This window comes from Carassius gibelio, chromosome B12, assembly GCF_023724105.1.
Source record: "Carassius gibelio isolate Cgi1373 ecotype wild population from Czech Republic chromosome B12, carGib1.2-hapl.c, whole genome shotgun sequence".
NCBI lineage: Eukaryota > Metazoa > Chordata > Actinopteri > Cypriniformes > Cyprinidae > Carassius > Carassius gibelio.
This window is the reverse complement of record NC_068407.1, coordinates 11,546,428-11,562,317: the sequence shown is the minus strand read 5'-3', so window position 1 is coordinate 11,562,317 and position 15,890 is coordinate 11,546,428. Positions and strand designations below refer to the sequence as shown.

At 38.2% G+C, this 15,890-nt stretch overlaps 1 protein-coding gene across 4 annotated transcripts in view; it reads right to left on the bottom strand.

Annotated features, from left to right (window-relative positions):
- The window catches only part of mpp7a (MAGUK p55 scaffold protein 7a), a 119,464-nt gene that overhangs the window by 39,781 nt on the left and 63,793 nt on the right, over window positions 1–15,890 (bottom strand). For all 4 annotated transcript variants that reach the window (XM_052571632.1, XM_052571634.1, XM_052571631.1 and 1 more), the window contains 3 exons: window positions 14,834–14,965; window positions 340–421; window positions 94–179 (listed from right to left, as the gene is read on the bottom strand). In XM_052571632.1, the coding sequence (XP_052427592.1) occupies window positions 94–179; window positions 340–421; window positions 14,834–14,965 (300 nt within the window). The remainder of the gene's footprint in view (window positions 1–93; window positions 180–339; window positions 422–14,833; window positions 14,966–15,890) is intronic.

The following is a 15,890-nucleotide window of genomic DNA, read 5'->3' as shown; positions in this document are numbered from 1 at the left end:
AAAATCCCCTTTTCACAGGATTCTGTTATATTACAGAAGTTAAACAACTGTTTCATGTTGTTTCACGTCGACTCTCCACACACACACACATACCAGGATGCGAATTATTTCCTCAGGCTTTTTGTCATCCACCGTGATACCGTTCACCTCTTTCAACTCATCTCCGACATGTATCAGTCCTGAAGGAGAGGATAACAAGAGAAGTTAAGAGACCACATACAGCACTTCAGCAGTTTATTCAGTGTAATAAACCATCTCAGTCTTCATGTAAACAACCTTAACATCTGGCTGCTGTTACAGAGCATTTGTGTATAGAGAGAAAAAAAAAAAAGCACTTACCACTTCTGTCTGCGGCCCCGCCCCTCATGATGCGTGCCACTATGACTGCTCCACTGTGGTCATCCTTTTTTATGGTGGCACCCTGCAACAAACATAAGAAATGTCAATCACATTTACTCAAAGAAAACATGCAATTAACATTGCACAGGTTTATATGCATACATATGTTAATTAAACTTCACATTTTCTTAGACATTACTCACTTTTGTTCCTGAATGAATGAGAATCTTCAAAAAGACAACCAGTGTTTTTTAATTAATCAGCTGATACATTCAATGACTCACTCTCACTCAAGAAGACTTTTTTTTATTCTTGAATGAATCAGTGTTTTTGACTGAATGAATGACTCAATGATGAATACAGTCAATGCATTCCCATTTTCATAACACCCATTCAGATTAGAATAAGTATGTCCCAAAGTGTAGCATTTTGAAAAGAGTATGCCAAAGTCTCCATGTGGTCTACTATTGTGTTTGGTATAAATGTAATTAAATACATTAAGTGTGTATATAAGGATGTTAACAATGACAGGAAAGGCCAGATTACTCTGACAGAAAGAATGTAACTATGCAACAGAGTACAGTTTTATGACACAATTTGTGTCCAAAATTTAATCAACTCTTCTTTTATATGCTCAAATGTATTGACTTTTTCTTCACAAAAAGACTACATACAATTTAGGGCGCAGAATAAGTAGGTGAAATGGAACACAGCAAGTAACTCATTTCATTCAATGTTAATGAATGCATCTGTTAAATTAATGATTCACATATGAGGGCAGTACTCATTTCATTCAAAATTATTACAATCTCTAACTGATGAAGAAAGTCAATTATTTCATTCAGTGACTCACTTCATAAGAGGCAACTGCCACCACCTACTGGCATTAATATGTATAAAGACCCACTGACTTTGTGCGTTTTTATAGAGGAAAGTAAGTGCTCTGAGACTATGGAGTATGGCTAGATACACATAACCACTTAATGGCTTTAAATGGACTACTATGACTGCCAAAAACACAAGCAGGAATGCAAAAGCACAAGCTATCCATGGCACTGGTCTGCCAACAATATGCCAGCTCTGTGTGTCATCCTGCCGCCATACATACTCATGTGCTACTGTAACAGAGACACATGTGGCCAGACGCTCACAGCATGGGCTGTCACCACACACACAAACACACAGCGAAAGAAGACAGCGAGACTAAGACGGCAAGACTCCTAGCAGGGTGTATGGCTATTCACACACAAACATGTCAGACAGTTTGAGCTTCAGTCTGCCTTCTTTCACCCTCTGTTTTCTGCATCAGTGTCTCGAAGGTTACTATTATTTCTGAAGCATCCAGAACAGTGACAGTGGATGAAGGTGGGGAGCGGTTCCTCCAGTGTGCATGTTTGTTTAAAACCTATTGCCGTTTTTACATCACCTCATTTCAGGTGTCTAAAAGCTGTGAAAAAAACGACCTTGACAAACTTGTTCCATTGGCACATCAATAGGATTTTTAAAACAAACAAACACTTAAGACACACACATACACACACACACACACACACACACACACACACACGTTCCTTTTCTATCTGCTTTCCCTCAGTAAGACCAATAATCTGCTGTCAAATCAGTTTTGATGACTTGGTCACCTGTAATGATTTTGCAATGTCATCGTCATGACTAATACATATAGCTCAAGGTCCTCCTCTGATGTGTTAAACACAGCTTTTAAGATGGAAAGAACAGCCGTTTGTCGACCCTCCTTCAGAAGTCTTTGAATATTTCCTGTTGATCAAATAATTGGAACAATTTGGTGACCTGGGAGGACAAGGCAGCGATTGGCCCAGAGCTTTGGGAGGAGACAGAAACCAGTGATCAGCTTAGCTGTTATATCTCAATGTGAGACAAAACAGTGGTGTTTATGACACAGATGAGGGAGATAAAGAGACAAAGGGGGTAAAGAAAGAGAATTGGACCACAGATATATCCTTTAATTTGGTCAAATGTGATAAAGTGAACAGTAGAACCAGTCCAAAAACTTTCCTTTTGAATCAAAACATGAATAATTTCAATAATCACTGAACTGAAGGTACAGTAGTCTGGTTAAGTGAGTGTGGAAGGAGTTTTTTCCAGTGTGTTGGAACAGATCATTATTCACTCAACGAGGTTATTATTCATATCAATACATCATTACACACTCAACACTCTCTGGCTCATTGTGCAAGGCAAAGACTTTTTAGATATACATAATGCTTTCAAAAAAGATAAAGGCAAAACACAAACCAAGACAAAGATTTCTGTCACATCCCAATAGAAAGGATATTTCTCATATTATTCTAATGAATCTTACCTGTAATGTCTAACATCATTCTGCAATGCTAACACACTGATCAGAAGCCAGATACACAGCTTCTACAGACCTCTTGAAGCCTGGCTTAAAACTGCCCACAGATGGAAGGACTCTAAGCAAACTAAAGTAATATGCACTAAAGCAAATAAATGTTTTTGTCATTTACCCATGCAAATGACTAAAGTCAAGTTTTTCTCTCTCTTTGTGTGAGAGCATGAGCTGATATTATTCTGGTGCAAGTTCATCCTCTCTGCTTTGGACATAACTTGCTTTCTCCAAATCACACATGCTGCTGAGAGAGCCATGCTACAATACAACTCATCACGCAGGCACAATTTACCCATCAGGAACTCCACCTCTGTTAGTCATCCTCACGCTCGCACGATCCTCACAAGTGCAACTTCATTCTTGCAGTAAGGTCACTTGTAATAGGCAGCCAGAGGAAATGAGCAGGTTCTTTGATTGAGCATTTTCAAGGTTTTCATATTTCCTCTTGTTGCTGAGGTCTGCCCATTAAAACACGCTCTATAAATAGACTTTAATGAAAAAAATGTCCTCTGAATGTTGAGAGAGTGAGAGAGAGAGAGAGAGAGAGAGAGAGAGAGAGAGAGAGAGAGAGAGAGAAAGCAGAAACTGAGATGGAAGAAAAATTAATCACGTTAGAATAAGAGGCCGCGGCTCCCTAAATTACTCATCAGTAACGTGACCCATGGCTGCCAGTTGTGAAGGTGATCAGCTCCATATGCTGAGACTCTTAGCACATAAATGCTTATGACTGTTATTTTAAGGCCAGCCAAAAGTGGATGGCTTAATCTGTGCAGAGCTCAGAGCGCCGAGACAAGTCATTCAGAGATAGTTCATCCGTTGACAGATTGACAGAAGCAAAAATCAAATGTACATCACCGCCGTTCATGACTGTGATGACAGTAACTGCTTACGCTCACGACAGAGGCATCAGATGAAGACAATCATTTCTTTTATACAAACACACAAAGACGATCTAAAAGCACATTAGATGTTAAACAGATGTTGTGGATGCCAATGGGTCAAGGGGTGTGCCTGGTAAGGTAGGCCCAATTAGCCCCCTCTAGTTGATTTCTATGCCATTTGGCCGCCAAAATGCACAATTCCTTTCTTTATAACAAATTAGCTCTACAGTTTTATATTTTAATTAATTGTGTACACACATACACACACACACACACACCTGTTCAAATGTGGGATTGGCGATAGCTTTAAGCTTATTGTGAAGCTCACCAGGGCTGCATTTATTGAATCAAAAATATAGTAACATACTTTTTGTGATATAATATTACAGTTAAAAAGCTGAATTTTCAGAGGTCATTACTCCAGTCTTCAGTGTCATACAATCCTTCAGAAATCATTCTAATAGGGTGATTTGGTGCTAGGTAGTATTTATTTTTATTATCTACTGTAAGTTGAAAACAGTGGCACTGCTTAATATTTGTGTGGAAACCATGATACATTTTTACAGAATGAATAGAAATAAAGGATTTATTTGAAATACAAATGTTTTGTAACATTTCCTGTCAATCCTGATAAATTAAGTGCATCTTTATGATGTGTGTGTGCATAATTTAGAGGTCTTTAACTTACGGGGGTACACCTGTGCCAGCCAAGTAATGGGCATTTAGACTAATGGGAAACTCGGAACCTCGATAGATTTCTCGAGGTATTATAGATCTCCTTGGCGCACAGTACCAACATATTAAGCTTTTTCCAAAACACTCCTTGACATGATAACATAACTTTTTCAAACATCATTACAATAAGAGTCTGAGGTTCAGCTCACTTCAGCAGAACCTAAGCTCTAGCCATCAAGGCAGACCTGAAAAAACAAACACAAAGACCAGGGCCGAGACAGCGCGTGCTTAACACAAAGTCACTTAAACTGGCGTGAAAACAAACAACGATACACACACTCTTCAATTCGCCGCTCAAATGAACACAAATTACAGAGAACCAAATGGCTGTGTTTGCTGTAGATTTGGCAAGGAGAAAGCTGGGGAGGAAAAGACAGCAAAAAGAACAACAGCAAGGTCATTAAAACACAATTAGGCACAATTATCACTGCTGATTTATGCCACCTGTGAGTATACCAGCAGGAAGAAGATACGTGTTAAACAGGGTAACAGGGTTGTTAAACTTCCAATTATAAATGCACACACACAAACACACAGTGAGACTCAAAACAAACACTGAGTCTGTGATGTTTCACTACCTTTATATATTCTGACTGTTATACTGACCCTTCGATGACCTGCTCAGTAAACGCTCAATGTTGCTTTAACCGTTGCATTACAGTTCCATCATTAACAGGTATTATGTTGAAAAAGGAAAATTGGGTCTCATTAAGGTAATAATGGCTGAGGAATGCCAGGGTTTGTGCTGAAAACAGGACAGGCCTGACTTGAATGGAAATAAATAAGAATGACAGGAAGGTAAATGGGAATGGGTGGAGGTTAAAAGGGAATGAACGGGAGAGGGAAGTTGAGGCCTGGGATAAAACGCTGGATATAATCGTTCCTGTCTCCTGCAGTATGACCCTGAAGGCAAGAAACGGTCATTTTATATCCAGTGGGAAAACACACTCCAAAGCAGGTTTCCAACATCAAGAGATTTTTCCATCCAGGCTGAAACCTAAATACTGCACAAAGCAACTATAAATGGCAGCTAATCAGAACCAATTATTTAATATATTATTTAAAGGGGTCATATGATGCTTTTTTTAAAGAGCATTATTTCATGTATTTGGTGTAATAGAATACGTTGACATACTTTAATATTCAAAATACAAATTATTTTTCAAATTCTGTACAATATTGTAGGTCCTCTATGCCCTGCCTCTTTCAAGCCCCTTTCACACTGCACTTCGGAGCAAATTGCCGGAACGTTGCCGGGTTGCCTTCTGTGTGAAAGCAAACACGTCCCGGGATTGATTCTGGCATTGAACCCGGGTCGGGGACCTAGGAACATTGCCGTGTTCAGTCCCGGGACGAGCGCTTTGTGAACAAAAGCCAGATCTAATGCCGTGTCGTAGTGATGACGTACGTTATCGCGCGACTCTTTTACCGGCTGTTTTGAAAGATCAACGTTCGCAACAAAAAAAATATGTGCAAACTGTAATGAAGCAGAGATCCTCACTTTCTGCGCTGATGCCGAGATTGTTCGCTAGCTTCAGTGAAAGTATAACGTGCCTAGCGTTTTCGACTCGTACATTACACCTCATGCCCTGATTTCACGTGTCGTTAAGGGACCTTTATGGGTTTTATGTGAACGTGCGTACATATTCCAGGTAATCACTGGCAGTGTGAAAGTGCAAAATCTAGCGACCCGGGAACAATTGTCGGAACACTTTACTCGTGTATTTGCCGAAATCGCAGTGTGAAAGGGGCTTAAAACACATCGTTTTCTACAAAGTCCCTCTTTTCGAAAAGCGCAGTCTGCTCTGATTGACCAACTGACCCAGTGCATTGTGATTGGCTGAACACCGCAAGCACTCGTCGGAAATGTAACGCCGCTTTCCATAATTATGAGCTTCATCTTTCAAAATAAATGTAAAGACAGTTAATAATGTCCTTAGTAGGGGTGTAACGGTTCACAAAATTCACGGTTCGGTTCGATACGATACACTGATGTCACGGTTCGGTTCGGTTCGGTTCGGTTCGATACGTTTTAGATACAGCAAAATGTAAAAACATCTCAACTTTTCAGAATGCCGCAAGCGCACCGCGGGTCATGTGACAAGAACTAACCAATCAGCTTCATCCTTTCCCGTAACAACGTTGAGAGCTCAGCCAAGATGAAGGATCAGCTGATCATAGTTGTATATGGATTGCAATTTTGAAATAAATTTAGTAGCAGAGCTACTGCAAGCGATTTTTAGAGCTGCAAATCCATTTATCCTTCGCTGAAATTTCTGCGTCTCATGGAGAGAGCACGTCATTGTTGCTTAGCAAAGACAGACGCCTCATGAGCGCTTCTGCCCAAGCGCTTTGGAAAGGAGGAGAAAGACGCGCTTAGCGTTTTCCACGCGTTTTTAGGAGCGATATGTGAACGGCCCCTAAGGCGCTCGCTCACTCAGCACGCGCTGAAGGCTCGTTGCAAAATGTCGAATGCCTTTAACAGACCAGAAATATAAGATCCTAAAATAACCAACAGGTCTGGTGTTTGGGTTGGATTCCCTGTAAGCTATAGTTTCTAAATGCTGCAGGGATAGTTTGCTGCGTGCATGTTTCTCCTTTTTTTCGTCTTTTCCCAGATAGTACTGACGCATATATCCCAGATATTCCCGCTGGTGTTTTTTTTTTTTTTTATTTTATTTTATTGGTGTACCCTGTCATGTTGCAGATGCGACATACCGTTGTTTTTTTATCCACCACTCTCTTGCCATCACCATTATAGCTTAAAGGGAATCCAAAGTGCACCCAAACACCAGACCTGTTGGTTATTGGAGGATCTTCTCATTTCTAGTCTGTTAAACGCATTGGCTATTTTGCAACGAGCCTTCAGCGCGTACTGAGTGAGCGAGCGCCTGCTGAGTAGCCTAACATAAACATATAAGATGGTGTTTTTTTCTTCTTCGGGAGTGTCAGGGGCGTTGCCTGTTACGTTGTTTGGGTTATTGGGCTACCTTGTTGAACGCATATCATTATATTTCTCTCTCTCTCTTTTTTTTTTTTTTCAAATATAATTAATTACTCCAACGAACCGTTCGGTATACATAATGCGTACCGCGTACCGAACCGAAAGCGTCGTACCGAACGGTTCAATACGAATACGCGTATCGTTACACCCCTAGTCCTTAGTTTTGCTATCAGTTCAAGTCTGAAAGAGAGTGACGTAACAGACACAGTGATGAAGCTCATATGTGTTTGCAGTACACAAGTCTTAACAGATGGTTGAGACAGCTGACCCCACTGTGTGACCCTGCCTCTCTCACTCTCTCTCTCTCTCTCTCTCTCTCTCTCACACACACACACACACACACCGCGCAAAACTCAGCATTTGAACATTCAATAACAAGTACTTAAATAACAAAAACATAAATAACTAATAACAAAACATACAGTAGCTGATTCTGAAGCGCCAGATTGTCGTAGCAAAGTCAGAATGACCTCCTCTTCTAGGTTCATGAAACAGTCGTCCATAAAATGCGTTGTTGTTCTGTTGTAAGTAATCTTAAAGATTCCTAAATCCATCTGCTTTCAGAAGGCCAAATAAAGTGCTTTTGCTTCAATACTAAATGCGGTTACTGAAATCATGCTTTATTTCTTTGTGTGAACATTTGGGCAGCATTACACAAATATTTCCAGATAGTGATGTAGACATATGAGGGCATGTTTGAATGAGCCATTTTAGGGGGGCGTGGCAGAGTCTTAACTTTGATAAAGAATATCTCTTTGGATTTTAGACTTTAGTCTTTGCAACTTTACGGATCTTTGTGAAGGACCAAGAGCTTGTAACACTTCCAAGAGAAATCGCATCATATGAGCCCTTTAATATGGGGAATCGGACTAATATGATTCATCAGTGGTTAAGGCTACTGGGTACAACACACAAAAAAAGAAACCACGATTTCAGGCATGCTTTTGCGATCGATAATGTTTAGGTCAAAACAGAGACAATGAAAGTGTTTATAAGTATCAAAGACTTAAATCGATTTGTGTCTCTGTGGTTTCACACAATGGATTATCCATTTGATGTCTTATGAGTGTTTTCTGTGTACCCCACTAAGGAAACATCACTTTCAGAAGTCAGATCTTGTTCCTTCACCTACATGAGGAAATGCCTTCGAAAGACAAGCAGACCTTACTACACAAAGAACACAGTGTGTGCTAATGTGTGTGCTAGAGCACCTCCTGTGCACTCTGTAACAGGATATAGACAGAAACATGGATACTTGTGAAAATCAGAGCACACTATGCAGAAGGAGGAATGAAAGATTAGAAAAACAGCAAAAGGTGAGGAGAGAGGCCTGAACTCCACACTTACATATGACCAATGATAAACTCTTTTTTCAAACAATTTTTCAAACATTCTTTAAATGAATCATTTGTCTATAAATAAATGTATATTATAAAATTATTTTATGAGGCTCATATGATGCAATTTCAAACTGTAGTATTGTTGTTGGCGCTGCCGCCGCCATGTTGTGAAACTACTTCGTTTGGACCTCCAAAAGAGGACGATATCCGCTTTGTCATGCCTAGAGCTGATCTGTGCTGGTCGCTGACGAGCAATCGTTATTTTTTTTTTTTTATTTCAACTTTGCCAAGACATAACTGGTCAATTTAACCTTTACAATTAATCCACAATGTGGCAGCAAGATACATTTTTAAAGAGCATGTAACACCTCTGTTTATCAGTTTGCACTGGCTACCAATAGCTGCTCGCATAAAATTCAAGGCATTGATGTTTGCCCACAAATCTACCACTGGCTCTGCACCCCTTTACCTAGATTCATTACTTCAGACTTATGTGCCCTCTGAATGATGCTTTATAGAGCCATCACAAAGAGGCACAAAATCACTTTCACAGACTTTTAAATTAAATGTTCCCCGCTGGTAGAATGACCTGCCCAACTCTTCAAGAATCAGCTAAAAACACATCTCTTCCATCTTTATTTGGCTCTCGAACTCTATTATAATTCTATCCTTAAAAAAAAAACACACACACACAACTTGCCCCTTTTAGACTTGCACTGTGTTCATTTACTAACTGCTTGTTTTCTTTATAAAAAAAAACAACAACACTAGCTTCTCTATTCTTTTTGTATTCTATCAGTTTTCTTTTTATATATTATATAATTTTTAAAAAACACCTTGCTACGTGTACTACGTTAAGCTAACTGTGACTTGCTATAGCACTTGTGTATAATTGCTCTTGTTGATTTTGATTGCTTCCGTTGTCCTCATTTGTAAGTCGCTTTGGATAAAAGCATCTGCTAAATGACTAAATGTAAATGTCATCAAGCAATGAGAGGTCAAAGAGGAAATGAGAACAGTGTGAACTTTTATAGTACAGAATGTCTCTTGGCTATGCTTGTGTTCCAAGGCTCAACATGACAAATCTAAGCTCAGACATTCAAAAACATTTTTCTTCCAAAGTAGTAAGTCTTGCTTTGGCTTCACGTCTCTGAGACTTGGTCCTCTACCACTGTATAGATTTTATTGCCATGAACAGTCAACAGCAATAAGCCAAAAGAAACAAGTGTTTTAGGACGTCCCGAAAGCTTCATTGACATTGTCCTGGGGAACTGAAACAGTTTGAGAAGAATCACACAAACTTCAGTCATTCACATAGACACTTCACTTTCTTTAAAAAAAAAAAAAAGAAAGAAAAAAAATAAAAAGATTATGTAATACAACACATTTACAAAGAAGTAAAAAAGTTTTTAAAAAGTCTTAAAAATAAAACCACAGGCTTTGTTTCTATTTGATAGTGTTGACTCAATGTCCACGTCCAATAATCTCCAAATAATACAGATTACAGTAATATCCACTACCACAATGGCTGATGGGGAGTTCAGTACTAAGAGACCAATTTTTTTTTTAATGTGTGTGTATTTTATGCATTTTTTTTTTTGTTACATGTTCTCAAGAATGAATGCAACTTGTGAATTTCTGTGTGTGAGAGTTTATGTAATGCTGTTGGAAAATGTTTTTTAATTATAACATTAAAAACAAAGTCCCTATTTGACTTGTTTTTGAGTTGCTTAAACTCACATGATCATGACTTGTCATTTTTACATGATCTATCAGAGGTGTCAGATGAAATATAGATTTTATTCTTAAGAATGTTAAGCAAAGGAAAATTTGTAGAAATTCAATAAACACTTTCCTGCTGACTTTTGCATTAAACGATCAATCAGATTTACATTTAACCATATAAAGAATCAAAATGGCTTTCAGGTTCGATTAAAAAATAAAATAAGAATGGGTAACACTTTAGAATAAGGTTCCATTAGTTAATGTTAGTTAACTACTTTCGTTAACATGAACTAAGCAAGAACAATCCTTCTACAGCATTTATAAGTCTTAGTTCATGTTAATTTCAACATTTACTTATGCATTATTTAAATCAAAAGTTGTGCTTGTTAACATTAGTTAATGCACTGTGAATTACCATGAACTAACAGTGAATAACTGTATTTTCATTAACTAACATTAACGAAGATTAATAAATACAGTAATAAATGTATTATTCATTGTTTGTTCATGTTAATTAACTAACATTAACTAATGGAACCTTATTCTAAAGTGTTACCTAAGAATGTCTTAGCCCATTTAAGGACAAACGTGTTCCACAACAGACCCCTAAGGTTATGTTTACACTAGTGCATTTTCGTTTTAAAATGCTTAACTTTTTGCTATGGTTATGCAATACTCCGGCATTTTCGACCCTCGAAAACGGAGACTTTAGAAAATATTGCAAACCCTGTTTTAGACTGGAAACTCCATGGTTGTTTTTCAGTGTAAATGGACCAAAACGGAGACTTTTGAAAACAATTTGCCACATTTGCTCTGTGTATCCTTACAACCGTGTGAATGATAACATCATGCTCATTGTTGTACCCATAGATATGTATAGGTAGATGCCACATTCAACCGCTCCAAGCTCCTAGACGTGGCCCGCCATCTAAATAATAGGGAATCTACCTAAATTATATATATATATATATATATATATATATATATATATATCTATGGTTGTACCTGCATGAATGTTCATGTGACATGCATTTTTAGTTGAAATGCCATTTTAAAGACACACTTGTAATGCTGTTGTTAAAGCAAGTTGGATATACTAAATTTGTCAACTTTTCACTGAAACTGTTATACTGACAATGTAATTTGTGAATAAAAATACATTCCAACAGAACAGAAGCCAGAGGAGGTCCTTATTTTGGAGAAGGTGAGGGGGTAGATTACTACAGCTCTCGGGATGAGTAACATGGAGATTAAAGAAGACTACTACATCAAAAGACAAATTGTATAGTTAGGGACGAAAGATTTTGTTTGGCAGGCTCCATCCTAAAAGTGCAATAAGCACCTAGATGAGAATATGAACAAACCATGCAATGAAAAGAGTGCACATACAATCTAAAGCCAAATCATCTTATTGGCAAATGTCTGTTCTGTCTACTCTTCTCCTATTACTCAGTCTGAAAATCTGGATAGAATATACACACTTCATCTATCCAACAAACACACACCCATACACACAGTATTTTGCCTTCCTATAGACCTTTCAGTAACCTTATCCAAAACGACACATTCTTTCAATAAAATCCACCACTGAGCTCACTTCTGTTGCTGTTGCCATCACCACACATGTACGCTGATCCAAGCCCAATTATTTCAGCATCCTGCCATTGCTGCTAATAAATCAGCAGGTTAAAGTTACCAAATAGAGGGGAGAGCATTTGAGGATTTGGGTCCCATCCCCGAAGTGCTTAAACCCCCTCCACCTTCTCCTCATTACTCCCCTTACTAAAATACGCATGATGTCATGGGCTGAAAAATGATAGCAATTAATCAGAGCTACTGAATCCTACCCATTCGACTAATCACAATTATACAAATCGATGAATCATCCGCAGAGGAAGAGGCCTGCTAACTACCACACACCAGAGAAAGAAAGAGAAATTAAAGTTCAACTTGGCAGTACTTTTGTCTTAATGACTGCACAGGCTGTCTGCACCTGATACATACAATTTCATACAAATTCAAATCAGAAAAAAAAGAAGATTTTACATTTAACTTCTTGTCTGAAAAAGGCTTTAGCTAGAGGTTTTGGAGCGGCACCCACCATCTAAAATTGCTGAGGACTTGGGTCACAGGTCACACTATACCTAACCAAAGCCCAATGTTTATTGAGAGGAAAAGAGAGATTTATTTTGTATTTAATTTCACTTAGGATTTCACAATAAAATCGAATGCTGATCAACTACAGATGTTGAATCTGAATTCTAAACACATCTGATCCGGAACGCATTTGAAATCCATTATTAATTGAAAATCTATACACCATATTTCAGGGCATATAAACATACTTCTGTAGGAAAATTCTAAAACTATTTAGCTGAACAGCAGGTGTGTTTATTAGGCATTGCCTCTACTACATAATGTACTAACAATTAATAATAATTACTTGTCACATATAGAACTTAAAAAAAGAAAAAAGAAAAGTTCTTTACATATTTTTGAAGGAGGCAAACTCCTCAACCACCAGCAGTGGATGATGTGACACAATCATAGTGCGGCAGAATGCCCACCACACACCTGCTTATTGGTGGAGAGGAGTGTTGAAGCAAATCGATTTATACAAGGATTGCAACAGAGGGAAGTGAACAAATTTGGCCAGCTGGGAGCTTTTATGACTAAAAAGGTCAGGACCTCGGTTTAACATCTCATTCGAATCGAAGGATGGTGAATTTTGACAGAACAATATTCCTATCGCTACAACACAAACAGCCCACAGGGTGAACACACCCCTGCTGGCTCCACTAGTACCTCTTCCAGCAACAACCTAGTTTTCCCAAGTCATATAAAATAATACTTTAGTATAGGGACCAATTCTCACTATTAACTAGTTGCTTATTAGCATGCCTATTTATTAACATATTGGCTGTTTATTATAGTACTTATTATTAAGCACATATTCTGCACGACCATATTCTACATCCCTAATCCTACCTAATACCTAAACTTAACTACCTTACTATTAATAAGCAGTAAATTAGGAGTTTATGGAGGCAAAAGTCATAGTTAATGATTTGTAAATTGTGAGAATTGGACCTTAAAATAAAGTGCGACCAAAAATTTTTTTTTCAAATTATAGTAACATTTCACTAAATTTTAAAATGCAATTTCTTCCTGTGACGACAAATGTGAATTTTTATCAGTAATCTTCTTTAGCGTCACATGACCTTTAGAAATTATAATATGCTGATTTCGTGCTCAAGAAACTTTAAAGAAAAAATTATTATTATTAATATCAATACTTAAAACAGTTGTGCTGATCAATATTTTGTGTGGAATTTTTTTTTTTTTTCCGGAATTCGTTCATGAATAAAAAGTTCAAAAGAACAGCATTTATTTCAAATGAAAAAAATAATTCATAAAGTAATAAAATGTCTTTACTGTCACTTTTGATCAATTTAAAGCATCATTGCTAAAAAAAAAAAAAAAAAAACTACTGACCTCAAACATTTGGTAGCGTAAAAATTTTGAATACAACATACAATTACATAGAGACAATGCAGTCTATTTAGATGAAATCAAAAACTAGCCATCATGAGTATCACAAGTATAAACTTGGTATAAAACCAGACATACTGTCTTTCAGGCAGACAGACAGTATTTTAGGTCCAGAAATTAGAAATTCGACATTTGACTAGGAGTGTTTTGCTACTCTACCACACCACCGCCAATAAATTTTTCTCCCCACAAGCACTTTAGTCCAGCATATTTGTTGTTATGTAGAAAAAGAAATCTGATACAATGGCAAATCACCCGACAACTGCTCAGCTAAATACAAAAAGATTTAATTTGTCATTCTGGGATTCATCGAAACTTGAGAATGCCAATAGATGTCAATGCTCATTCATTGTCACTTTCAAGTACAGTACAGCCTCAAGCTTGAATCCGAACAGGTTTGTGCAGCTGATGACTATACGAGTAAACAGAGGTCTTGATTCTGACAGCTCGTAGAGAAATGAGATTAAATGAAGGAGCGAAAGTTGGCCAGAAATCTAGCCTAGGGAGAGCCGTGAACGACACGTAAGGGAAAGAGGAACAGACACATACATCTAGACGACGCAGGAGACCACTGGACATAGAGCGGGTGAGAGCGTCTGTAAGGTAATGCGGAATGTGGCTTGTGTCATGTTTAGATGGAGGATATGTGGTCACTCAGGAACTAGAGGATAAGGGTGAACAAGGAGCACGAGCCAAACACATCACTGACACTACTGCGCGACTGCGCTTGTATTTATGTGCTTCATGTTCACAAGAGTGTTTTCCACTACGTCAGCTTGAATTATGGCAGGCCCTGGGTGTCTGGCTTTGACAGCATGTGGAAATTAGCATGTGTTTGTAAGTGTGTGTGAGAAGGAAGTTCTCTCACCAAAGGCTCTTTATTCTTGACCAGTCGAATGATCTTGACAGAATCTTCTTCATCGTCAATGTCGTCTGGCAGAGGAGGAAGTTCTGGATCGTAACTCTTCCTGGCCACGGTATCATGAACAGACAACAAACTCTGCAACGAGAATGAGTTGTACACATAAAAGTCCACAGAAGCTCACACAGTAAGACAAACAGTAGTCGTTTGACTGATTTTGTGTAGCTACTCGTTTTGGCTAATCATTCCAGCCTTCATACTCCAAGCATCTGCTTGAATCCTATAGTATAAATCATGGAGCTTTAGAGGTCTGCTTTAGATTACTACCTCCTACTGACAAATAAAGCTGCTTTTGAATTGATTACAGTCACTATTTCACTACAACCCTCTTTGGCAATGTTATTTGTTAAAGTGTCTCCAGCAGGAAAAAAAAAAGAACTGAATCAAAACCAAGAACAATCATATTGTCATCTTTCATTTGATTAGATTATTATGAGTATTACGAGTATCCCGCTGGGAATACGGCAAGATTGCTGTGAGCTTCCAAGCGGTGAGGACACTTTATGGCAGATGGATGGACAGAAGGCAGTGAAGTTCTCAGCCATTTCAGATATTTCACACCTTAGCTCTCAGAGAACGAGGTATAGCATAAGAATGACGGCATTCAGACATTCATTACTTTTTTATGTTTTAAAGATGCTGTGTGTCAAATGTAGCTGGAAACACTTTTTCTTTTGCTCCTTTTCTCCCTCGCATTTCCAGTATAAAACCATCTTCCAGTTGTGTGCCAGAGATAAAAATGGGAGGGAAGAGAAAAGAAAAAAAAAGAAAAACAGAGAAAAGAGACAAGACAGAGAGGAGAAGAAAAGTGTCTGTTTTATGACATGGGATTAAGCTCCAGAACAACACTCAACATGTGGCTAAAGCAAAACAGATGGGAGAGAGAGAGAGACAGAGAGAGAGAGAGAGAGAGAGAGAGAGAGAGAGAGAGAGAGAGAGAGAGAGAAAGAGAGAGAGAGAGAGAGAGAGAGAGAAAGAGAGAGGAAACAAACCGGGAGAGAGA